The 24,683-nt window shown below is 42.9% G+C and overlaps 1 protein-coding gene across 1 annotated transcript in view; it reads left to right on the top strand.

The window, feature by feature from the left end:
• TRANK1 (tetratricopeptide repeat and ankyrin repeat containing 1) overlaps nucleotides 1-24,683 on the top strand; it is a 50,415-nt gene that overhangs the window by 16,481 nt on the left and 9,251 nt on the right. The window contains exons 4-19 of the mRNA XM_083404623.1: nucleotides 283-433; nucleotides 1,718-1,836; nucleotides 3,260-3,343; nucleotides 3,811-3,949; nucleotides 4,736-4,867; nucleotides 6,085-6,255; nucleotides 8,205-8,366; nucleotides 10,507-10,761; nucleotides 12,224-12,400; nucleotides 14,403-17,330; nucleotides 18,479-18,678; nucleotides 19,142-19,279; nucleotides 19,798-19,941; nucleotides 20,584-20,740; nucleotides 21,787-21,875; nucleotides 24,302-24,405. Coding sequence (XP_083260749.1) covers nucleotides 283-433; nucleotides 1,718-1,836; nucleotides 3,260-3,343; nucleotides 3,811-3,949; nucleotides 4,736-4,867; nucleotides 6,085-6,255; nucleotides 8,205-8,366; nucleotides 10,507-10,761; nucleotides 12,224-12,400; nucleotides 14,403-17,330; nucleotides 18,479-18,678; nucleotides 19,142-19,279; nucleotides 19,798-19,941; nucleotides 20,584-20,740; nucleotides 21,787-21,875; nucleotides 24,302-24,405 — 5,150 coding nt within the window. The remainder of the gene's footprint in view (nucleotides 1-282; nucleotides 434-1,717; nucleotides 1,837-3,259; nucleotides 3,344-3,810; nucleotides 3,950-4,735; nucleotides 4,868-6,084; nucleotides 6,256-8,204; nucleotides 8,367-10,506; nucleotides 10,762-12,223; nucleotides 12,401-14,402; nucleotides 17,331-18,478; nucleotides 18,679-19,141; nucleotides 19,280-19,797; nucleotides 19,942-20,583; nucleotides 20,741-21,786; nucleotides 21,876-24,301; nucleotides 24,406-24,683) is intronic.

Consider the following 24,683-nt stretch of genomic DNA (forward strand, 5'->3'; position numbering starts at 1 on the left):
ACCCTCCCATAGTTGAGAAGGCCATAATAAACCAAATGAATGTTTAATTTTATCATGTTCGTTAATATCTGAGTATATATTCTGAGTAAAACATAGTTGACTAGTGCCCATTGTATTTGGTGCAAAAGTGTTTCAACCTTCCATTTTAAATGTATTTACTGCTAGGTTATTCTGTTCTTATATTGAAATGTTGCTATTAAATGTCTGTTAGCCTTCACATATATTCCTGAAGTGAAAGACTGACTCTTGGGATCTTTCTTTCTTTCTTTCTTTCTTTCTTAGGGGTACTATAGAGCTGGCTACTCCCTGATTAAATTGAGACGGCCTCTTGATGCTGTTAAAACGTTTTATCAAGGTTTAGACTATCTCCATGGTTCATCAGATGTGGCTCAAATTTCTGATTTTATAGTCGGTATCTTCTCCAGCGTTAACGGTAAGTGATAACGTGAGATTTTGTCTTCATTAAACTGTCACAATTAGGACAGGATAGGGGCAGCTGATGGCTGGTGAGTGCCTGAAATGAATGGCCTCATTTGCAAATCACAGTAAACCGTAGTCTGAAAGAAACTATGAATGAGCAGCATGCAAGTGGTTCACTACTCCCTTTGCTGAGCTGAGTAACAAACTCTGGAGTGGATGTGCAAACCAACTCTTGTAGTTTATTTCTCTCCAAATAAGCTATAAGCAATAGACCAAGAAAGAAACTTGGCTGCTTCTTGTGTTTTGTTCAGAGATAAACAAACCACTGCACTGGTTTGCACCCTGCACTAAGCCAGCCAATCCATGGTGTGTGTTTTTTTACAGGCTTAGTGCGTCATAACTGAGCAGCGGGCAGCAGCGGGCTTCTCATTCGCAGTCATTTATAATGTGTTTCAGAGTATTGCTTACAATGATGTGCAAACCAGGTCATTGTCCACAATCATCATTATAGTGTAACCTTTGCAAAATGGATTTGTGACCTCGGGCTGGTGGGTAAAATGTCTGCAATGCTAGGTTAAAACGGCAAGATCTTTGCTCTGACCCAGCGAGGGAGTTAGCCGCGTAGAAGCGGCTTCAGGGAGCAGATGGAAGAACCATGCTTGCAGTGCGCTTTCAGGCGCACGATGTCTGGTGGTTCTCTTTGCATGACGTGGTGGGGATAAGAAGGAACCTGTGCTCCAATCCCTATGCCCAGATTCTGCACATTTGGCATTGCCCCCTGCTATATCTGCAGGCGGGTGACATTGTTTTTCAGCGCTTCCCTATGTTGAAAACTCATTACAGACAGAAAGCCAAGAGCAGGAAAAGAACGAAATTACCCCCCGCCGACTGCGTTAGTTTTCTATTTGTATAAATTTTGGTGCATTGGAAACCTGCAGGCTGAAATGATGCAGCCCATTCTACCACTACAACATTCTGCCATCAACTTCCTACCTCATTCTGTTGCTTGTATAGACCAGCTGAAGGGAGCCCCCCTTTAGATGAGAGCCAGTGTGGTGTAGTGGTTAAGAGCGGTAGTCTCGTAATCTGGGGAACCGGGTTCGCGTCTCCGCTCCTCCACATGCAGCTGCTGGGTGACCTTGGGCCAGTCACACTTCTTTGAAGTCTCTCAGCCCCACTCACCTCACAGAGTGTTTGTTGTGGGGGAGGAAGGGAAAGGAGAATGTTAGCCGCTTTGAGACTCCTTAAAGGGAGTGAAAGGCGGGATATCAAATCCAAACTCTTCTTCTTCTTCTAGATGAAAGGACTATTACCCCACATTTATTATCCGTCTGTAAAAAAATTGTGAGCGATAATTTCACGCCACCAATTTGGCAACAAGTGATTGAAAAGCTGGCCAGAAAAGGACTGTGGCAGGTAGGCATCTTATCGTTGTAAATAATGACATCTTTTTTTCTCCTGAGCTCAGGCTGGCTTTTCAAAACCTGTATGACAGTAGGTGATCGCAGGTTCTGGAATCTGTCTGCTTCGACGTTTCAGCCCTGTGATTGCATAGCCCAACTTAGAATTGGGATAAGCTGACGTGAATTGTAGGTGTGCTTCCTTAATTTGTAAGCTTAGCACAGTTTTTGGTGTAGTGTTCATTATTTTTGCTCGCACCTTTTAAAGAAGGAAAAAGAGAGACAGACCATGTAGGTTACAGTAAGCCAGACTATGGCTTGCTGTGAATAGGCAAGCATTGGGAGAAAAGCACAGCCATTGCAGTCGTTCCCTGCTCCTGCTGCCATGCTACTGGGAGCTCAGCCATGGCTTGGCTTCATGTTATGTCTGAGCATTGTCTTGTGGTCTATCTCACTCCAAACAAACCACAATGGCAAGCCAAGGACAAAACTTGGTGGCTTGTTGAAGTGAGGCCCAATGACGAGGCCAGATTCATACAGAACAGTAAACCAAACTGGTTTAGCTCTCAGCAGCTAAGCCAGTAGCATGAGCAGGAAAGGACAACCACTGCAGTTTTCTCCATGTTGGCAGGTCATAGTGCAGCCAAAAGCACTTTCTTTACTTCCAACGCTGTTTCATGGATGTTTAGGTAATTACATTCTTGCAGCCTGATGCAATAGTAACCTGTGTTGATCAGCAAAAAGAAGCAAATACCCGCTGCTCAGCTAATACACATGTGGTGGTTCTTAACTCTCACCTTTCTACTGATGCCAATAATCTCTGAGGAAGCAATACTGAATTCAGTTGTCCCTTCCTTCCCCCAACAAGTGAACACTTCCGTCTCATTCAACAGTAACAAGGTGTAATCTTTGGTGATTCCGGAAAAGCAAAATTTTAAGGTATTGGTGTTTATTCACTAACAGTAGCACCTAGACAGAGAAAATAGAATCAGAATACAGCCAGATATACAGTGGTGCCTCGCAAGACGAATGCCTCTCAAGACGAAAAACTCACAAGACGAATGCCTCGCAAGACGAAAGAGTTTTTTGTTTTTTGAGTTGCTTCGCAAGACGAATTTCCCTATGGGCTTGCTTCGCAAGACAAAAACGTCTTGCACCTTTTTCTTAAAACCATCAATGCATTCCTATGGGAAACCGTCAATGCATTTCCTATGGGAAACCGTGCTTCGCAAGACGAAAAATTCACAAGACGAAAAAACTCGCAGAACGAATTAATTTCGTCTTGCGAGGCACCACTGTATTTCCTTTTCACGCTTTCCATAGGTTCAAAGAATTGTTCTTGTTAGCAAAAGCACCAGGTGTCGCTGTGATCTGAAAAAGACGTGAGGTCTACATGCATTTGAAGTTCTAACTAAAAAATCTTTTCCCTCACTCCCTAGTCTTGCCTAGTGTTGACTGCTGAGAAAGACCGGTTGCCAAGGAATCTGCAAGTGACCAATTTATCACTAAGAGAGCTGTTTGAGGTTTGTCGAAATCTTCCAGTAGAAATCCTTTACTGGGGCCTGGGTGAATGGAATTAGGAAATGGATTTTACCAGAGGGCTTGCATGAATGGCAGATAACATAGGTAACGAATATATGTTGTACAAACTAAAGGGTGTAAGAGGAGCCTGCATGCAGTCCAGCAAACTTAAAAAACAACAACCCAAATCCATTACTAGCTTGCTTTAACAGACTTGTCTGGTTTCCCTTAATTGTGGGTGGACGTGGATAACAGGGTTTTAGTTTGTTTATTTAAGGCAAACGTGGTGCTTAAATAAAATACTACTGTCAACAGAAATAAAACTTGTATCCAAGTTATGCTGCCTAATCATCAGCATTTCTACATGGTGGGGATTTTATCATAATACAGTGATGATGGAGGATCGAGATTTTATGTGCACCAAGTGACCAGAGCCTTAAACATTTATTCTTTGTTTCTCTTGAACCAGAAATATGTTCTCTTTGGCCAGTATGAAAAAATGGAAAGGGTGCCCAAACTGGTGGAGTGGCTTGTCTCCCTTGGAGCAGATATAAGAAGTGTTGGAACCTATCCTCTTCATGCTATCATCATGCTTTGTATCAAAGCAAGTAAGTGCTTTTAAAAAAAAATCAAAATAAATAATGTCCTGAATGGTGCTATGGTCCCATGAAAATGGTGAGAGATGGCATTATTCAAGTCTGACCTACAATATAGGCTGCCCAGCCTTTGGACGGGGGGACACTTCTTGGGGGCAGCATAGAAGTAGCTATGTTATAAAGTCTGGTATTTTCCCCTGCTAAGTATATTAGAGTATCTGTAAACTGGACTTAAAGAGAAAACTAACGCCAAGGCAGGGAGGAGCTGTAAAAATACTGTACCGTCAAACTAGAGTGGCACCATTTCATATTCTGGACTTGATTTGTGCTGCGTGTGCCAAGAACATTGGCCATCCCTGCCCTGCAAGGTTCTTTGCTATACACCAACTAGACTAGATAAAGTCAAGCAGGGAAAATGAACTACCGTATTTTTCGCTCTGTAAGACGCACCAGACCACAAGACGCATCTAGTTTTTGGAGGAGGAAAACAAGAAAAAGAAAAAGAAAAATATTCTGAATCTCAGAAGCCAGAACAGCAAGAGGGATCGCTGTGCAGTGAAAGCAGCAATCCCTCTTGCTGTTCTGGCTTCTGGGATAGCTGCGCAGCCTGCATTCGCTCCATAAGACGCACACACATTTCCCCTTACTTTTTAGGAGGGAAAAAGTGAGTCTTATAGAGCAAAAAATACGGTATATTGCAAAGATACTTTCCTATCCTTTTTATATATTCTGGAAAAGTTAAACACAGCCTTCCCCTTCAATTGATGGCATATGCTTTTCTTCTTTTTAATTATTTAGATGGAAACTACCTTTTCAGATGGTTATTGAATTATAAGCCTGAACTGAAGGATCTTATCAACCAGCAAAATGAAGAGGGGGCCACAGTTCTCCACGTTGTAGCATCTCATTCAGCTGGCTATCCTATGAAAAGTAAGTTTGTGTGTAAGTGTATGTGTGCGTGTTTAGGTAACCTGGTTTTTGGACAATACACTATCTTGCTAGTTTAATTCTTGTTCTCCTATTCTTTTTACAGAAACCCTAGAAAGGGCTAACTGTGGCTAACATTGTGCTTTTAACAGAGACCGGCTTTTGTGTTGCTGCATTTTGAACAGAATAATCAAACTAGGAATTGGCTTTCCTTGGGACCATCTCTAGTGGACATATTCTCATAGAATTGTAGCATGATAGTTTCTGCACATTTTATTTTGCCCACGAGGTGGCAGTGGGAAAACAAGTGTCTGTTCCAGCATCCAGAGCAGGCTTCTGATTCATTTGCAGTGCCATCCTGGGTAGATCTACTCAGAAATAAGCTCCATTGAGTCCAGTGGGGCTTACTCCTAGGTAGGTGGGTTGGCAGTAGTAAGCATCATCGTGTTAATGGAAGAGATTTTCCCAGAGCCACTTGGGTGACTGAAAAGTTGGAATAATATGAGTAATAAATTCACTGCTGTCGCAGAAAGGGAATGAATAATGGGATAAAGACATGCTCAGGAAGGACTGTATTTAATTAATAGAACAATGGCTCTGGGCGTAGAAGATCCCAGAATCAGTGGGGCCATCTAAACCTAGGAGTTCTATAAGATTGGAGCCCCCATTGAAAAGCAATAATTTTGTGCTCCCAGTATTTTTGAAATAACGATTTGTATTGCTTTGCACTAAGGAGTGGGGGAAGCAGGTGTGTTGTTGGCTTCCTGTCTTGCAATCCTTTTTGAGATTGAAGGGGAGAAACTAAGCATCTATCTGTTCCATTTGAAAAATGCACCTATATTCCTCTTTAAAAAAAAACAAAAAAACAGTCTAGTGGGCACCCAAAATGTGAATCCTCCACCATATATTTCGCAGCCCAAATTGGTGACCTGAGAACTTTTTGCAGTTTTTGTTATCCTCTTTTCCCTGTGTGACAGACCCGGCGTAGATGAATGAGTGGTGTGTTTTGATGTTTCTGGCAAGCATGGATTGCTGCAATCAGTTACTCATTGTTTGCTCTTTGGACCAGTTTCAGAACTGCTGCATACGAGCGCCACCCACTTCTCAGAGGTTCTTCCTTCCTGCAAGTGTCAAATCACAAAGCTGAACTCATGACGTGAAGCCTGTTGTGATTCAAGTCAAGAATATTGCAGACTCCTTTTATTTGTTTTGTATTTCAGATCTGATAGAAAATGTGGTGATGCTTCTGAACGCTGGGGTGGATCCAAAGATCTGTGATGCCCAGTCAAGGTCTGCTATGGATATCTTGAAAAAACACAAGAAGTTCAGGGTTATAGATATAATCAGCAAGCACATGGAAAGATTTAATCTACGCCGGAATGAGTCACCAGGTACTTCAGAGGCAGGCCTGCTTGTTCAATTCAGTAATAACCCACACTTGGCAAAAGTGGCCTCTTTGTTTTCTAGGTTGGGGCTCCCATCTGTTGGACTACAACTCCCATCATTCATACCTAGCAGGACCAGTAGTCAGGGATGATGGGAACTGTAGTCCAAAAACAGCTGGAAACCCTGCTGTAGACATAACACTTAACCATTATTCAGGGACTGGAGGTAATGATCATTCTGCTCCTCTCCATCTCTGTGTTCATCCATGTCCCAACTGCCCACCCCAACCATGGTTTCCTGTTAGGTTTTTGCAAAGTGTTTTTGTCGCCAAAGCTTTGAAACTGGGCTTTGATACTGGAAACCCAAAGCTGCTACACTATGACAGCTCTCAGTACCGGTGCAGAGGTGAGACAAGCATACATAGGCCGAGGAGATTTGTGCAGTCCTTTGGGCTTGTGTGCCTGCTACTGTACTAATAATATCTCACCAGTTGAGTGACAGGGCTGCATGGCGACGTTGTTTTGGTTGATACATATAATTGTGTGTTGTTATGTGCTAGTGTTGGAGCTTTCCCCTAAAGCTCTTTTAGGAAACTCTAGAATTCCTCTGAAACTTCTCAGGTCATCTTCAGAGAGAAGATGCCAGACACTCTTCTCTGAAAGAATCTTGCTCACTCCTACAATTCACAACGGCTGAGAAGTGTTGGGGGTGTATTCTAGGGCAGGGATGGCCCTCCAGATTTTTCAAGACTCCCGTCATCTCTGAGCACTGGCTGGGGCAGATTGGAGTCTAAAAACTTCTAGAGAGGGACATGTCCTTCAGTCCTATTCCAGGGCATGCTCTTTGGTTATGGGCCCAGTGCTGAGGCCCAACAACTATCTACAGTGGTACCTCGAGTTACAAACGCCTCAGGTTACAAACTCTGCTAACCTGGAAGAGTTACCTTGAGTTGAGAACTTTGCCCCAGGATGGGAACGGAAATCATGTGCCAGCGGTGCAGCAGCAAGAGCAAAAGCACACCTAGTTAAGAACAGTTTCAGGTTAAGAACGGACCTCCGGAACGAATTAAGTTCGTAACTAGAGGTACCACTGTATTTGTTGTTTAGTCATGTCCGACTCTTCTTGACCCCATGGACCAGAGCACACAGGGTACTCCTATCTTCCACTGCCTCCCACAGTTTGGTCAAACTCAAGTTGGTAGTTTCAAGAACTACCATCTCATCCTCTGTCGTCCCTTTCTCCTTGTGCTCTCCATCTTTCCCAACATCAGGGTTTTTTCCAGGGAGTCTTCTCTTCTCATGAGGTGGCCAAAGTATTGGCGCCTCAGCTTCAGGATCTGTCCTTCCAGTGAGCACTCAGGGCTGATTTCCTTAAGAATGGATAGGTTTGGTCTTCTTGCAGTCCATGAGACTCTCAAGAGTCTCCTCCAGCACCATAATTCAAAAGCATCAATTCTTCGGCGATCAGCCTTCTTTATGGTCCAGCTCTCACTTCCATAAATCACAACTATCTATAGCCAACACAAGAGAGTTATGTGTCCAACAGAAAGAGTTATCCAAGAATGTTTCCTAGAATTTTCTACAGGATTTCCAAAGCACATTAACTTGATGTGTTTCTGAAGAGAAAAACAACAACAGTCCCATGGCATAGCAATTAAAAGATGTAACCCTTTTTAATGGCATGATTTTATAAGCATGATTATATGCATGAGGTATTGTCACAGCTGCCTCTTTCAAGATGGTTACAGCAGAAGGTTTTGGATGACGGGAAACTTTGAAAACCACTGGCCTTTGGGAAATATATGGCTATTGGAAGCAGAAATGTTGGGCCACTTTACTATTGATTTTTCCCCTTCATACCCCCTTATCATGGATTGCAGATCCATGAGCTCTGTTCCCATCGGAAAAGGAAAGAGAAAATGTCTCAGAAAGGTTTTCAATGTTGTTCCCCACAGAGCAGACTGAATGCACAGGCCCGGCAGACAGCGTAGCCTTGCTTCATGATGCTTTTGAGCAGTTTGTGAGGTTTTGTCGTTCGGAAAACAGAGTGCATAACATCGGTGTATTGAGGCATGAGAAAGTTCAGAGGCTTCTGAACCTGCTGAATTCAATAAGAGGTAAATATGTTTCATTCTCAATAATTGATATATGCCAAGGACCTGTTTGAATCATTTCCGAAACGCAAGGATGACTTGGAAACCAAGTAAAATGTTTGCTGTAAAGACCAATCCTCCACTGCTTAATATTTTTAGAACTTGAGCATTCATGTGCTTCATCTAAATAGCCAATTTTGGCAGTTGTTCCAAGCCTTGCCGCCCCTTGCACCCCGCTGCTATATGTAGGAAATTAGCACACCGGGGGATATTTTACATAGGAGCAATTTGAAATACAATCCTCTGCTTGCTATCTACTTGAACGTTCTGAAGGCTGAATATTTACTAATCCATTTTAACTGCTTTGTTTTCCTGTCCTGATGTGCTCCACAAAACCCCAAACTGACAGCTGCATTCCTGATGCATGTCCACTTTCAGTCTTCGGCGGGATCAGCATATCAGATAGAAAGTCTTAATTGCAAAGCATTTATATTGTCCTCTAGGCGGCAAAAGTTGTCCAGTTGGATATTTTAATGTGCTGTGTAAACTGATTTTCTGTGAAAGGTAACCAACTGAGTCAAGGAACATAGAGAATTGTATCACATCGTTGGATTAACAAAAGAAAAACACTTGTTGTCGGGGGGTGTAGCTCCTGCCTCACTTAGAAGCCTTTCAGTGCTTGCCAGAAAGTTTGATGTACCCTAGTGCTAGTTTGTGATCTACGGTTTGTAGCAAATAGGAGACACCAATGGAATCTTTCTGAGAAACAAAAGGGAAACAATGATGTATTTTCATTGCCTTCTTCCTGTCTTAAATAAATTGAGAACTGAAACGTCACATTGGCTATTTTGCAGGTTTACGGGGAGTTCAGTTTTTTCTTCCCTAGGTTTGTAGCTTTTTTAATAATGCACAGCTGTGTTAAGTGTTTTGAGGAGGGCAATCAGCGGCAGTCTTTGTATGCCAACGTATTCAGTTGGCATTTAAATAAGATAGAAGTTGTGACATATTACGGACAGAGCAAAAGGTGAAAGTGTTTTGGATTTTTCTAGAACAACGAAAAATTTCACCATGTCTAAATCAGATTAGAATTTCCAGTTTCCATCCAGGCCTCCTCAGAAATAAGCCCCACTGGGTTTGATTAGGTTTGATTCAGTGAGTATCTAGAAGAGATACATACAGTGGTGCCCTGCAAGACGAATGCCTCGCAAGACGGAAAACCCGCTAGACGAAAGGGTTTTCCATTTTGGAGGTGCTTCGCAAAATGAATTTGCTATGGGCTTGCTTTGCAAGACGAAAATATCTTGCGAGTTCCTGCGGGGTTTTTTTCCTCCCCCCCCCTTTTTCCCAAGCCGCTAAGCCGCTTATCAGCTGATCCGCTAAGCCGCTTATTAGCTGATCCGCTAAGCCGCTTATCAGCTGATCCGCTAAGCCGCTAATAGCGCTAATCCGCTAAGCCGCTAATGGGCTTGCTTCGCAAGACGAAAAAAACCGCAAGACGAAGAGACTCGCGGAACGGATTCTTTTCGTCTTGCGAGGCACCACTGTATATCACTTGCTGCCCTCCCCCCCCGGACTACTTTCCTGGAAAGCGGGTTAAAGTAATTTGCAGTGGACTCTTGGGTTACGTTACCTTCGGGTTGTGAATGCTGCAAACCCAGAAGTGTATTCTTCAGGGTTTAGCCGCACGTGCATGCGCAGAAGCGGCGCCTCTACTTGCTGATTTTTTGGGGTACGTACGAACCCCTGGAACGCATTACATTCGTATCCAGAGGGTCCACTGTACCTCTGTCTTTAGTGTGCTCCACAAACGCAGCACACTGTACATGCCAGCAGAGTTGGAGGGAAACTTCCATACAACTAGGGAAAAAGTGGGTAAAATACTGCCTCTTTTAACTGTTCTGAAAACTACATCATAGGGAAGAAAAGGCATTTTAAAAAGCTAGGAAAAATAAGAAGGGAAACAAATGAGAATGAAGGGACTTGGATGGAACGAAACCATGGAGTGGCTTCAAGAGGTGTTGGTTGTGTGAAACGGGTTGCTCGCCTCTACACATGCAATAATCAAATCCGAAGTGCCAAGGAATTTGTTTTTTTAGTCAAGTGTATTTCAAAGATCTTGTAACTTTGCTGGGCGTAACGGCAGCCTTATTTTGACTACTTTCAGAAATTCCTGAAGAAATAGTTTGTGACATTCCTCCTGCGTGTGCCAGCAGCTTCATAAAGCTGTTGCTGGAGAAGCAAAGGTGGCATGAAGTTATGCTGCTGCTGACCCGAAAAACCACAGGGAATATGACATTGGGAGATGGCCTTATTAAGAACTGCAATCTGTCAGACGTTGACATTGGCACTGTCTTGAAAGACATGGAAAGGTCAGATGGGCGACGGCTGCATCTCGTGAGATGCTTGATCCAGAGGGGAGGTGAGTATTCACAGATACCAAACTTTCTTTGAAGATCTGAATAGCTCTTCGTTCTTGAGTTAAACTAATGCCAGTCTATCTCTTCTGCCTTTTAAAAAAAATATATAGTTGTACGTTGGAAGTCAAACAGAGTCCGTTCCAGAAGTCCGTTTGACTTCCAAAGCCTTTGAAAACCAAAGTGCGGCTTCTGATTGGCTGCAGGAAGCTCCTGCAGCCAATCAGAAGCTGCGGAACCCACATCGGACGTTCGGCTTCCAAAAGAACGTTCGAAAACAGTCACTTCCAGGTTTTGATCGTTCGGGAGCCAAAACGTTTGAGAACTAGGCTGTCTGAAAACCAAGGTATGATTGTAACTAAAAATAGCTTTTTCTGCCTGCTGAACTGTGGCGTGGAAAAGCTGTGGTGTTGTGTTGCATAATAAGATGGCGCTTTACATGAGCAGAGGGTGACCAAGCAAAATTGGTGGCAGAGGCTTGGTGGTGTGAGATACAATCAAGCGATATTGAATTGTAACGCTATGAGCTGCTTTGGTACTGCTAACTCAGTTGCAAGCTTGATATACCCACCCTTGGGTTTAACTTGATTGTAGATGGCTGCAGGAACATTAAGAAGCTAGGAATTACTGTGGTACAGAGCGCTAAGAACCCACACCGCCCCCATGGAAATAAACTTTGCTTTTGAGCTGTTTTGAGAAAGAAACAGAGAAACAGAACCCGTGTATAAAGGAGAATAAAGGGGGAAGGGGGGGGGACCCAAAACTGTATAAATTGTTACAATGGTACCTCAAGTTACATACGCTTCAGGTTACAGACTCTGCTAACCCAGAAATAGTGCTTCAGGTTAAGAGCTTTGCTTCAGGATGAGAACAGAAATCGGGCTCCGGCGGCGCGGCAGCAGCGGGAGGCCCCATTAGCTAAAGTGGTGCTTCAGGTTAAGAACAGTTTCAGGTTAAGAACGGACCTCCGGGACGAATTAAGTACTTATCCTGAGGTACCACTGTATTGCACTTCACCAGATCTTAACCTATTACAGTATTTGTAAGAGTGGATTCCAAATAGCATTGAGTCTGTCCATAGCAAGTCTGCGTTTATATGCACGTTGTTCATATGTTGCGAGTTTGTGTACGTCTTCAATCCAATCGTAGAAGGGAGCCGCATTTTTATTAAACCTGCCTTAAGCTTAAGAGCGAGGCTCCCATTATGCCTTCCATACCTCTGCCCTGTTTATCATGGGGCTGCGCTATGAAAGCCGCCCTTTCATCTCATTCTCCCCCTCCAACCTAAATGCTAGTAGACCAAGGGCAGCTTGCATGCAGTCGTAGCGAAATCCTTGTTGTTAATCTCACAAGCTTCTGCAGATGCATTGTGCCCTTCCTAGAACTGTTGAAATTTAGCTGCTGTTTCCCCCGATCCCTGGTAGCATGCGCTTGTAATGTTGGTATTTATAATATCATTTTCCAAAGCGTCACCTGAGGGGAGTAGAGCAAGCCATGAAAAACCGCTTCAGAAATGTTTAAAGAGCAATGATTTTGAGCTGGCATGTGTGCTCCTGAGCTCTGGTGCAAATCCACGCCATATATCCATGGCAGAAGGCGATACCCCTTTACATGCTGCGCTGTCCATTTATTTTGATAAGAAAGGTAAGGACTTTGACTTGGTATTTTTGTGGGTGGTGGTTTATTGAAATAGTTTATAACCTTCATCAACCATGTTGACGGCAGCTTCTCCTGCCATCCGCTCACTATTGCAAAGTCAGTGGCGTGGTGCGCAAAACCACCAGGAAGGGGATGGGAATGTTCCATAGCTCAATGTAGAGTCCATATTTATTTAATTATTATTCCAATTATACTCCACCTTTCATCCAGCCAGAAACCCAGCCAGATGGGCGGTGTCAGGGAACTGCCATCAGAGCCAGAAGGAGAGGGAGGGCTCCAGAGGGATTCCGGAGAGCGTCCAGGGAGGGAGAGAAGCAGCACATCTTCTGGGGAAGGAAATCAGCGTAGCACCAGTGGAGGAGGGGGGCAGATGGGGGAATCGGCGAGGTGGCTCCAAGACTCTTCGCCGGGAACCAGCGGGGAGAGCACGGGTCCTCCGCTGCCCACACCCTCCCTGCGCAGAAGGCTTCCGCGCAGGGAGAGTAGGCGAAGACTAGGTGTCAAAGAACTTTTATGCTGGAAGAAGTTCAAGAAACACCCACTGATGGATTCTGCCAGCGATTGAGACAGCCACGGGCGAGTGGCTGTCCAGACAGAAGGGTTCACTCAGGCAACCCACCCAGGTGTGGCGCCGGTTTACGCACGAGCAACCCCTAGAACCATTACAGGCGGGTACAAATAAATTATTATTATTATTATTATTATTATTATTATTATTATTATTATTATTATCCGAGAAGCTCCAGGAGGCATGCACAGTTCTTCCCCCTCCCCATTTTTATCCCCACAATGACCCTGTGTGGGAGATTAAGCTGAGAGGCAGTGGCTGGCCCAAGGTCATCAGTGAGCTGTATGGCTGAGCCAAGGATCTGAACCCTGGTTTCCTAGGTCTTTGTCCACCACTCTAACCACTACCCCATACTGCCCCCCACGATTTCTGCTTGGAAGCATTGTGGGTGGCAAATCGTAAGAAGAAGCTTTGCCAAAGAACCCAGAGAGTTTGCTGCTAGTTGAAATGGGCAACTTGGGGTTCCATGAACAAATGAAACTTCCTGCATCATGTGTAATATTCGTTAGGTACAGGTAAAGGGACTCCTGACCATTAGGTCCAGTCGTGGCCGACTCTGGGGTTGCGGCACTCATCTCGCTTTATTGGCCAAGGGAGCCGGTATACAGCTTCCGGGTCATGTGGCCAGCATGACTAAACCACTTCTGGTGAACCAGAGCAGTGCATGGAAATGCCGTTTACCTTCCCACTGGAGCGGTACCTATTTATCTACTTGCACTTTGACATGCTTTCGAACTGCTAGGTTGGCAGAAGGTTATATTCGTTAGTTCTTTCAAATATCAAAGAACACAACGTGGCACTTTTTATTCTCCTTTCTGTTCTGTCTTAGAGTACAGCTACCTCGTTTGGAAGCTTTACCTGAACAATTAAGTATAAAATTCAACAGAGCCAAGAGATTTAGCCAAGTTAATTAGGAACAAATGAACCATAGCATTGTATGGAGAATCTATACGCTGGTGATGACAGATGGGAGTAAAATGGGGACAACCTGTATGCAGAGTGCAGCTCTTGAAGCACCCTTTCTATTCTTCCACCCCACCCCCTTCCAAAAAGGAAGAAATATTCCTTAAGGTGGGTCAAAAGGATTAAAAAGAAAAAGTCACCTAACCCTCCCTAGATCAAGAGATTGCAGAACTCTGAACTTGTTCCAAGGCTGTGGAGAATTCCTTCCACTTGGGATGAAATATCTGCCCTCCATAGCTTTCTCTCAGCCCAGGAAATTTTTATTGTTTCTGGTAGGCAGCAGCTCATTAGAAGTAAGTTAACTTGAAGGATGGAAACAGAGATGGTTATGAACCACTTTGAGCATTGTACAGTAGGAATAAAAAGGATCAACTTTAATGTAAAATATTACTGTGGCTTGTGTGAGTGGAAATACAAAACTTAATTTTGTATATTTTGGTTTTTTTCTCTCTCTAGACGAGAATGGGTTACACTTATTGAGTCACCTTCTAGAACTGTACAATTCAGATCCATCCAGATTTTCGTATCTTAGTCCCAATAGGCGAGACAAGAATGGGGACACAGTCATGCACATTATTTTTCAGAAAAGCCTAACAAAGCATGTTAAGAAAATGTTGGGCTTGCTTGCAAAGTTTGAAATTAACTTGAATTTAAAAAATAAATCTGGCAGAGATGTGCGTCACAGAATTAAAAAAACGGATCCGATGCTTATAGCTTGGAATGAAGCTGTGGCTGAAAACAAGAAGAGGTCCCGACATGACGCATCAGGGCATCAAACTAAAATACCGAAATCCACTTCGGCTTGCGGCAAGTCAGAGCTCCCAAATTCAGCTGCACGCTCATCCAAAATGCCACCTGAAGAACTCCCGTCAGACACAGAACGTAATCTATGTGCTGTTTCCCATGAAGAGGAAGAGGCAGAAGTTGCTGGAGTTCAAAGAGATACCAATAAGCCATTGACTCTGCGAGATTGCCTTGTACAAGCAATCACACAGTTAATCCAAAAACTCGCACTGAATGAAGTCTCAACAAAGGAGAACTCAGTGGCATCCGAAGTACCAAAGCAGCCACCTTCCATGACTAGGATTGCAGATGACAAGAGTGAATATCGGCAGCCATGTGCCCATGAGGCTTATAATGCTTGCCCAGACCAAGATGAATTGGGGGAGAAGGCGCAGAATGAGCTTGAGGAGGCCAAAGCAGAAGAGGAAGAAGACGCCGAAGTCAATCAACAGCTTCAGGAAATTGAGACGTGCCCTCAGGACTTTGATAATATGACATGGGAAATTGAGTGCACCTCTGAGGTGCTTAAGAAATTAGGAGACAAAAGCTTCCCTCACCATATGAAGAAGAAAGTAGTATTGGCAATTCAGCAGCTAGGAAACGGTGAATGGACTCAAGGTTTACAAAAGAGGCTGAAACATTTGAAAGGTGGCATTCGGCTCTACGAGGCGAAGTTGGACAAAGGGGCCAGGCTGCTTTGGGAGCTTGCCATAGACTTTTCTCCTCGCTGTAGCGAGGCTGCGGAAAAGATAATAGAGAATGAGAATTCCACACATCCCACAGAAAAAACTGGGAGGGTTTACACAGAAATCATTAGGATATGGGACATTGAGCTTGATCACTGCAAACTCAACCGAGCCATTGACCGCGCTATCGACCGTGCTGCTGACCGTGCCACCGTTGACCCTGCTGTTGAAAAGATATGTAAAGCATACAATCGTGGGCTGTCCTGTATTTTGAGGAAAAAGCTTAAAGGTATCAACGCAACTCCGATTTCTTCTAACTTGAATATACAAAAGCGCATTCCTCGCATATATGTTGAAGATACGAAGCCAGAAAAGTTAAAAGATCGTGTCCTGCCTGAATACTTTCCCCCAGCTAGTGCGGTGGAAACGGAATACAACATCATGAAATTTCACAGTTTCAGTACTAACATGGCACTTAATATCATCAGTGACATGACCACTGCTGTTGAATACCCCTTCAGAGTGGGCGAGTTGGAATACGCAGTCATTGACTTGAACCCCAGACCGTTGGAGCCAATCATCTTAATTGGACGGAGCGGAACTGGGAAGACTACTTGTTGCTTGTACAGGCTTTGGAAAAAGTTTTATTCTTACTGGGAGAAAGCAGAGTTGGCAGGAGGTCCCTTGCTGGTCAGACAGATGTGGCACAGGTTGAAATTTAATACGCATTTTGAAAACAGCACTGAGGAGGAAGATAGTGAAAAGCAAGATGGCAGCGACCCCACTGATTCATCTGAACTGGAAACATCTCTAAGTACAGATGAGCAAGAGCAGGATGAAGATGAACAGGGTTCAAATCTAGGAGATCCAGAAATGAATTTACAGTATGACTCTGATGAGGAACACGCTGCAGAAGAAACTGACAAACTGGAACACTTGCATCAGATCTTTGTTACTAAAAACCATGTTCTGTGCCAAGAAGTTCAGAGGAACTTCATAGAGCTTAGCAAGTCTTCAAAGGCAACTAGTCATTTCAAGCCCCTTGAACCAAATGTTCACCGACTTCAGGATGTTAAAGACGAAAACTTTCCTCTCTTCCTCACATCCAGACAATTGCTGCTGCTCCTTGATGCCTCTATGCCTGAACCATTTTTTCTGAGAAATGAAGACGGAAGTCTTAAGCGCACCATTGCTGGATGGTCTACTAAAGAAGATCTCGCCATCTCAAATTGGCAGGAGGAAGAGGAAGACGTTGATGTAGATTATGATGAGGATGAAAAGGTGGCAGAAGTCCATATTAGAGAGAGTGATCCTCGAGTCTTTGTGACTTACAGTATATTTGCTAATGAAATCTGGCCCAAAATGGTAAAAGGCAAATGTCCCTACAACCCAGCATTAGTTTGGAAAGAAATAAAATCTTTCTTGAAAGGGTCTTTTGAGGCTTTAAGCAGCCACCAAGGCATACTTACAGAAGAGGAATACAAAAAACTAGGACGGAAGAGGTCCCCAAACTTCAAAGAAGACCGTAGCGAAATTTATCAGCTCTTCAGCCTTTACCAACAAATAAGATCACAAGGAAATTATTTTGATGAAGAAGATGTCTTGCACAAATTGTCTCAAAGACTCTTAAAGCTCAGTGATCTACCATGGTGCATCCATGAGCTTTATGGGGACGAAATTCAGGATTTCACCCAGGCAGAGCTAGCATTGTTAATGAAATGCATTGATGACCCGAATGCGATGTTCCTGACTGGCGATACAGCACAGAGCATTATGCAAGGAGTTGCTTTTCGTTTCAGTGACTTGAAATCACTTTTCCACTATGCCAGCAAAAGCTCTGCTGACGAGAAACAGAGTATTGTTAGAAAACCAAAAAGGATATACCAGCTTTATCAGAACTACAGATCTCATTCAGGTATCAAAATCTTAAATCTATATACATACATTACATGGGGTGGGCTGAGGTGACAGAGGTTTAAAAGAGAGGATAGCTGTACTCCATTAAGCTAAAGTTCCTTTAAAGTATTCAGGTTGAACAACCTAGAACAGTGGTTCCCAATTGGTGGTCTGTGGACCCCAAGCAGTTTGTGCAAGTCACCCAGAGGGCCTGTGACACCATTCACATAACAAAAACTTCCATAAAAATATCATTTTTAAAAGTAAGGGGTGTATGGCTTGGCTTTTGAAAAACAGGGTCCACAGTACTTGGCTAACTGAGAACCACTGATCTAGAATGAAAACGATAATTTCCAGGCTGAATGAGAATTTATTTTAGCTTGTACAGATATCCTTTGCAGTCTTATACTGAAGCACTGCTTCATAGAGGATTTTCCTGCAACTCTGCCGTTTCACCTGTGTGATTTCTCTCACCCATCATTGCAACAGTTCTCTGATGTGGGCTTGTGATTATGACATTTCTTGAATGGAGAAAAGAGGTGGAGAATCATTGCTCCCAGTAAAGCCATGGCTGATCTGGAAGTTGGCCCCAGTCCAAGATCACACAGACAACATGCATTTAAAGCACTATTTTAATAGTCATGGAGAATCCTGAGGACTATAGGTTTGTTTTTTTAAGGGTGCTGACATCACAGAGCAACAGTTGCCAGCACCCTTAATCTTAACAAAGATTCTTCATGACTGTTGAAGTAGTATAATACTGTTTTAAATGTATGGCGTAGATGTAACCCAAATCAATCCCACATGACTTCTCACAGAACTGTTGAGGCTTTTGGTGACTGATTCTCACAGCTGCTGCAGGATTGGGCCCTGGCACCAGTTTGGGTTGGTTCCTTAGGGTCTAAAGCGAGTTTATCAGAAATGTGGAAGGAGGATATATGACTCAACCATGTTCTGCCCTTCTCTGTCCCCTCATATGGCCACCCTCAATGAAGCAGCTTTTAAGCCATAGCTGTAAAACAGCTTTGTGTCCCAGCTGCGGTTTTGAGCTAGGCATTTGCTAACTTTTCAAGATTAATATTGTTCTTTCGGTTACCCTTTTATTTTGTTTCCCACCCGAGAGACAGATTTAGTAGGTCAATTCTACCTGCTCATTATCATTTGCAGGTATTCTCCACTTGGCCTCGGGAGTTGTTGACTTGCTTCAGTACTATTTCCCAGAATCCTTTGATCGTCTTCCTAGGGATTCAGGCCTCTTTGATGGGCCCAAACCCACCGTCTTGGAATCTTGCAGTGTCAGCGATCTGGCAATTCTGCTGAGAGGCAACAAAAGAAAAACACAGCCGATAGAGTTTGGAGCGCATCAGGTAGGCTTTTCTCAGCATATAATGTTCTGTACCAGAGCAGAACGTTGCTGTTTTCGCTATTGTAAATGACAGTGTGCTGTCTTGAGTTCTTTGAACAGCTTTTCAGAATGTTAATAAAACTAAGCATGTCTGTATTAATAGAGAAGACCACTTGTTTTTCTTGTTTATTTGTTTGGGAGCATCAGAATACATTGCACTTGTAAATTATGGGCACCAGGTCTGAATCTTCAAGAAAAGTCCACAGCCCTAATTTCAGATGGAGGTGTGGAAACTGTTCCTGGATAACTACAGTAACCTAGGCACCTAAATGAGGCCATTCTTCTCAGTGATAGGATCTGTCTAGGCTTATCAATCACCAGAATCTGAAGACCTCGATTCAACTTCAGGCAACTTTCTACTTGTTGCATTATTTTCATGGGTTGCTGTGGTTTTGGTGATCTAATGTCTCCCATTTTGATTGTAGGTGATTCTTGTAGCAAATGAAATAGCAAAGGAAAAGATCCCTGAGGAACTTAGTTTAGCTCTTGTGCTAACAATTTACGAAGCAAAAGGCTTGGAATTTGATGATGTACTCCTTTACAACTTTTTCACAGATTCAGAGGTATGTAAAAAAATAGAGAGATAGAGAGACTGGATATCATTCATTTCTCTTTAGGGGAGAGCTGAACAACTCAAATAGGCTAGGTTGAGTTGTCATCCTTTGTTCCTGCTAATAACAGTATGTTCTTTTATCTGCTGGTTTGTTTTCCATCACATGTGCTTGTTTGTACTAAATGTTGTTGTTTTTTGCAATATCAGCACATCTTAATTTATAGAATATATTCAGGACCAGTGAAGACATTGACCCCAAGTAAATTGTATTGGGAACACTTGACAAACAAGTTCCACTTAGATTATAGCCAGAGTCATTTTCATATCTGGGATTGGATAAGGGATTTTTGCCCGAGACAGAGGGTTTCTTTGTTTCCTTGCACTGTGTGCTTTTGCTCACTGATTTGAAGATTGTTTTGCTTTCTGAGGTTGACTTCAAACGCGAGTAAAATTGAAAACTTAGTTACAGCTTTCTGGGTGCAGTAGTGCTATTATAGCTATGGTTTTTTCTCTCCCCCCCCCCCCCAGGCTTACAAAGAATGGAAAATAATTTCTTCTTTCAAACCTCCCTCTCCTTTACCTGAAGAAACCAAAATGGTCATTGAAACGCCCTTGGAGAAATTTGCTGATGCTCAAAGAAAACTTCCTGTTCTGAATCCAGAAATGTACAAGGTGATTACAAAATAAAACCGGAAGCAATCATCATGTCCCTATTTTTGAACCTATTTTTAAATAAGTAATTGTTTCCGTTTTGTCTTTTAATCAGCCTGGAGAATAAATAAAGAATACATATGAATCTCTAAATAGTTGACATCCCAATCTTTGAGGACTAACTGAAGATATTTCATTGTAATGCATTTTTAAACTTTCATCCATTGTCTTAAATTGGATACAAATTGTGCTTATAAAAGTACATTCCAAGTTTCACTTAAGTATCTTAGCGTCCAAGAGAACTACAACATTGCAATATATTGCCCTTCTTTCCTGGGCAGGCAAGTTAATATGTGAACTTGAAGCCCGTAATGAGGTTTTGAACATGCACACCAAATTACCTGCTGATTTCTCAGACTTCTGGGAAAATAATTGTATTATAAACAAGCAGTGAATTCCAAACAGGCGAGTTTAAACCAAAGGCCACACTTGGCTTGGCAGTCTAATGGCATGTTAGGTTGCACTAGTAAATTTATTTTGATATCTGTGTCTTCAAACATGGTGTCCTAGAGTTTGATTTCTCTTGATGAAACATTAGTCCAAATGTATTTAGCTGCAGCACTGCTCTTTATGATAGTCTTTTGAACATAATTGTATTCCTAGATGCTTAATGGAGAGCTAAAGCAGTTATATACTGCTATTACAAGGGCCAGAGTCAATCTGTGGATCTTTGACGAAAACAGTGACAGGCGTGCACCTGCGTTTCGATATTTCATCAAGCGAAAACTCGTTCAGGTTGTCAAAACAGAGGAAGATAAAGGTAAGGTCTATGCTACAAAATTCTGCAAACTAGACTGTCTCATAATCAACATTTGATTTTAGCATAGAAGGTGCAAATAATTAAGGAAGGAGAAATTTATGCTTAAATGTTTTTATCGCCTACATTTTAGGAAATTCCCAATGACTTCAGTAATGTTAGGGCTAGTTTAATGAGCTTAAAAACAGCCTTCCTGTTTTTAACTGCAGCATCCATCCGCCCCAACCAATATGGCCAAAGGTCAGGGATGATGGAAGTTGTAATTCCACAACATTTGGCAGGTTGGGGAAGTCTGACTTAAAAAGATGTGTCTAATATATCTCTGGTTTCTTCTTATCTTTGTCTCTTCAAGAGTTCCTTGGAACCAACTCACAGCTGACTGCAACATACTAGGAAAGCATTGGCTAAGGTTGTCACATATCCAAGAACATTTATATCTGTGGTCAACAGTTAGCTTTGTCAGAGGGCCATTTTGAGAAGGGGATGTGAGTTGGGGAACCACCCTCCCATTTTCTCCACCCCAAAGCAGGCTTACAGTCAAGAGAACTGCTCAGATGACTGAATTAAGAATTTTAATAATAATAATAATAAATAATAATAAATAATAATAATAAATTTTATTTATACCCCGCTCTCCCCAGCCAAAGCTGGGCTCAGGGCGGCTAACAAACAATCAAAACAATCCAACATTCTAAAAACTTTTCACCATAAAATCAATCAAAAACAAATTGATGGCAACCAGCAAGCAAGACCGTGTGCAGATTGCCAGAGGAGGGGGTCAGGCTGCGCCCTGACCAAAGGCCTGGTGGAACAGCTCTGTCTTACAGGCCCTGCGGAAAGATGTCAAGTCCCGCAGGGCCCTAGTCCCTTGTGACAGAGCGTTCCACCAGATTGGTGCCACAGCTGAGAAAGCTCTGGCTCTAGTTGAGGCCAGCCTAACCTCTCTGAGGCCTGGGACCTTCAGGATGTTTTTATTTGCAGACCGTAGGTTTCTCTGTGGGGTATACCAGGAGAGCAACAATTCCTTCCATCCTTGTTTTGCCTCCTAGATTTCGATGACAGCATGTTTGTTAAAACCTCAACTCCAGAAGAATGGATTGCGCAAGGAGAATATTATGCAAAGCATCAGTGTTGGAAGGTAAATTCACAGACTTGCTGAAAAGGGAGGGCATTTTAGGAAAAATACAGTAACTCTGGCAATGAAACATAGAAGTGAAATTACAAACAAACAAATAACAATACAGATTAGAATTATGCTAGCCCATGTACCTGTAGAGCTTTGGGGGGGGGGGGCAGGCTTCTGCTAGGGGGGGCGGCAGAACCTCATTTAATTGAGTATTTTTTTAATGCTTTTCAATAATTTTGCAGACGAGGAATGGCAAAATGTCATGGATGTGGTCCCTCTAATTCACAACCGGGAACACACGTGCAAATCCTGTTGAGTCGCTGTGTTTAAGTCTGTATGCCCTGTTGATGTTTGATGTACTTAAAATGGTGTTTTTTTCCCTTTTTTGCAGTGCAACACAAAGGCTTGTTTTTGTTGCTTTCATTGGTAAAGTGTCACTCAGTGAAAACTATATAGCAAGTAGACCGATAATTGTGGAACTAATTTCACATTTTGTCTTTGTTGTCATGTACCAGTGTGTCATAGCTGAATTGGCACAATTTTGAGAAATGCTTAAGAATTAAGGCTAGATCCAGTGCTGCTTTTGTTTTTTAACCCAGCATTTAATTAACCAAATGCTATAGAGCATGTTCAACTTGTTTTGGGTTACCTTTGGTACACTTGAAATACAGTGGTGCCTCGCAAGACGAAATTAATCCGTTCCGCGAGTCTCTTCGTCTAGCGGTTTTTTCGTCTTGCAAAGCAACCCTATTAGCAGATTAGCGCTATTAGCGGTTTAGCGGCTATTAGCGGCTATTAAAGGGTTAAGGGATTAGCGGATTAGCTGCTAAAAGGCTATTAGCAGCTTAGCGCCTTAGAAAAAGGGGGTGGGGAGCGAAAAAAACCCTCAAGAATCACAAGACATTTTCGTCTTGCGAAGCAAGCCCATAGAGAAATTCGTCCTGCGAAGCCCCTCTGAAAACGGAAAACCCTTTCGTCTAGCGGGTTTTCCGTCTTGCGAGGCATTCGTCTTGCGGGGCACCACTGTATTGGGTGTGCTTTTCTATATATATAGCAGTGTGTTTTGTAACTCTTTTCTTTTTTGTTTGCAGTTTGGATTTTATATTAAGAATTTTTTTTAACCAATGTTCTTGAGAGGTTTGCATGTGCATTTAGGAATGGATCCAGTTGTGCTTTTCCAGATGCAGAAGGCAGCTTATGTTTATGAAAGGGCAATGGTTACAGAGTTGTGTGCAAAGAAATGAAACTAAATTCAAAGATGCTGTTCTTCTTTGCTGTAGAAGCCTGCCCTGCTACATAAAGCACTGAGTGAACTCCAAATCAAGCTGTTGTGCCAACGTTTGTGGAACAGGGCTTGTTGCTATTTTCCTTCCATTTACACTTCCTTGGATCTAACTCTGTCGTAGTTTGTTGCTCTATTTCTTTGCACACTCACTAATTGCATGTTGCAATTTACAGCTTAAGCCTTAAGCCAAGGTTGGGCAAATGTTTGGATTGAGAGTGAAGCAGATGGCCTCACAATATGGTGGACTATCTTTCCTTAGAGGTTTTTAAGTAGAGACTGGATGGCCACCTCTCATGGATGTTGTAGCAGCAGTGGCTCTTGAATCGTAGGATGAGCCAAATGACCTTTCAAATCCTTTCTCAACTCTGATTCTGCATCTTTCTGCAGTTTATGATTAACGTGAAGTTCACTGCTGCAAGATGTGAAGAGTGATACCTGCTTAGTGTTGGAATTCCGTTCCCCCGTTGTGCAGATATGTGGGATTGTTTCATCACATGTCTGTGTTTACATTCCATCACTGATGGAGTCATGGGAGCGGATGTCGTTTTTACACTGTTCCGCTCTGTTGTACTGTAGTATTCCTTCTCTCCGAGGAAGAAGAGAGAGAGAGGAGCCTTGGTTTCCTTTGTCCTGATTTGTATATAATAAAAGTAGCTTAGTACTCACACCTCAAGCCTAGCTCTGCTGTTATTGACTCTGCTAAGTCAATGTGTGCTCATCGCCTCAAGACTTAGATGGTTGAAAACCACTTAGATGGTTTTCAACAGATAATTCATGGCGGGAAGGTCTATCCGCGGCTATTTGCTATGATGACTAGATGGAAGCTCCATGTTGAGTTTTGTTTTGGGGGTGGCGGTGGGCAGCAACAGTGAAGAAGGGCAATGATCCGCTTGTGGGCTTCCTACAAGCATCTGTCCGGGCACTTTGTGAAGCCTTCTAGGAGTGCTGCTTTTTGGAGAAGCATTGATATCTGAAATAGCGGCAGGTCAAGATACTGTTACAGGCACAGGAGCAAGAGATCATTAAAAACAAACAAAATACCCAACAATTAGCAAGCCTACTTGGTCTGTTGTCTGCCATTCAAATAAGTGAGTTTCACTGCTTCTCTGTGAAACAACCAGTGCTCTAGATAAATGTTGTTTTCCTGTTTCAGGTGGCTGCTAAATGCTATCAAAAAGGAGGAGCAACCGAGAAGGAAAAACTAGCCTTGGCACATGACGCTGTGCTTAAAGTACAGTCAAAGAAAATGAACCCCAGGTAAGTGTCTTCTAAATGTAAAAAACATAAATCTGCTTGAAAGTTTTTGGTTAAAAGTCGGTTGATGCATCACCGTAAACGCTGGTTTACAGCAAACCCTGCCTTCCCCAACTTAAGCACATAGAAGCAGCAAACCATAATCCAGGCATAGGCAAACTCGGCCCTCCAGATGTTTTGGGACTACAACTCCCATCATCCCTAGCTAACAGGACCAGTGGTCAGGGATGATGGGAATTGTAGTCCCAAAACATCTGGAGGGCTGAGTTTACCTATGCCTG

Source organism: Podarcis tiliguerta (assembly GCF_965153285.1).
Source record: "Podarcis tiliguerta genome assembly, chromosome: 12".
In the NCBI taxonomy this organism is placed as follows: domain Eukaryota; kingdom Metazoa; phylum Chordata; class Lepidosauria; order Squamata; family Lacertidae; genus Podarcis; species Podarcis tiliguerta.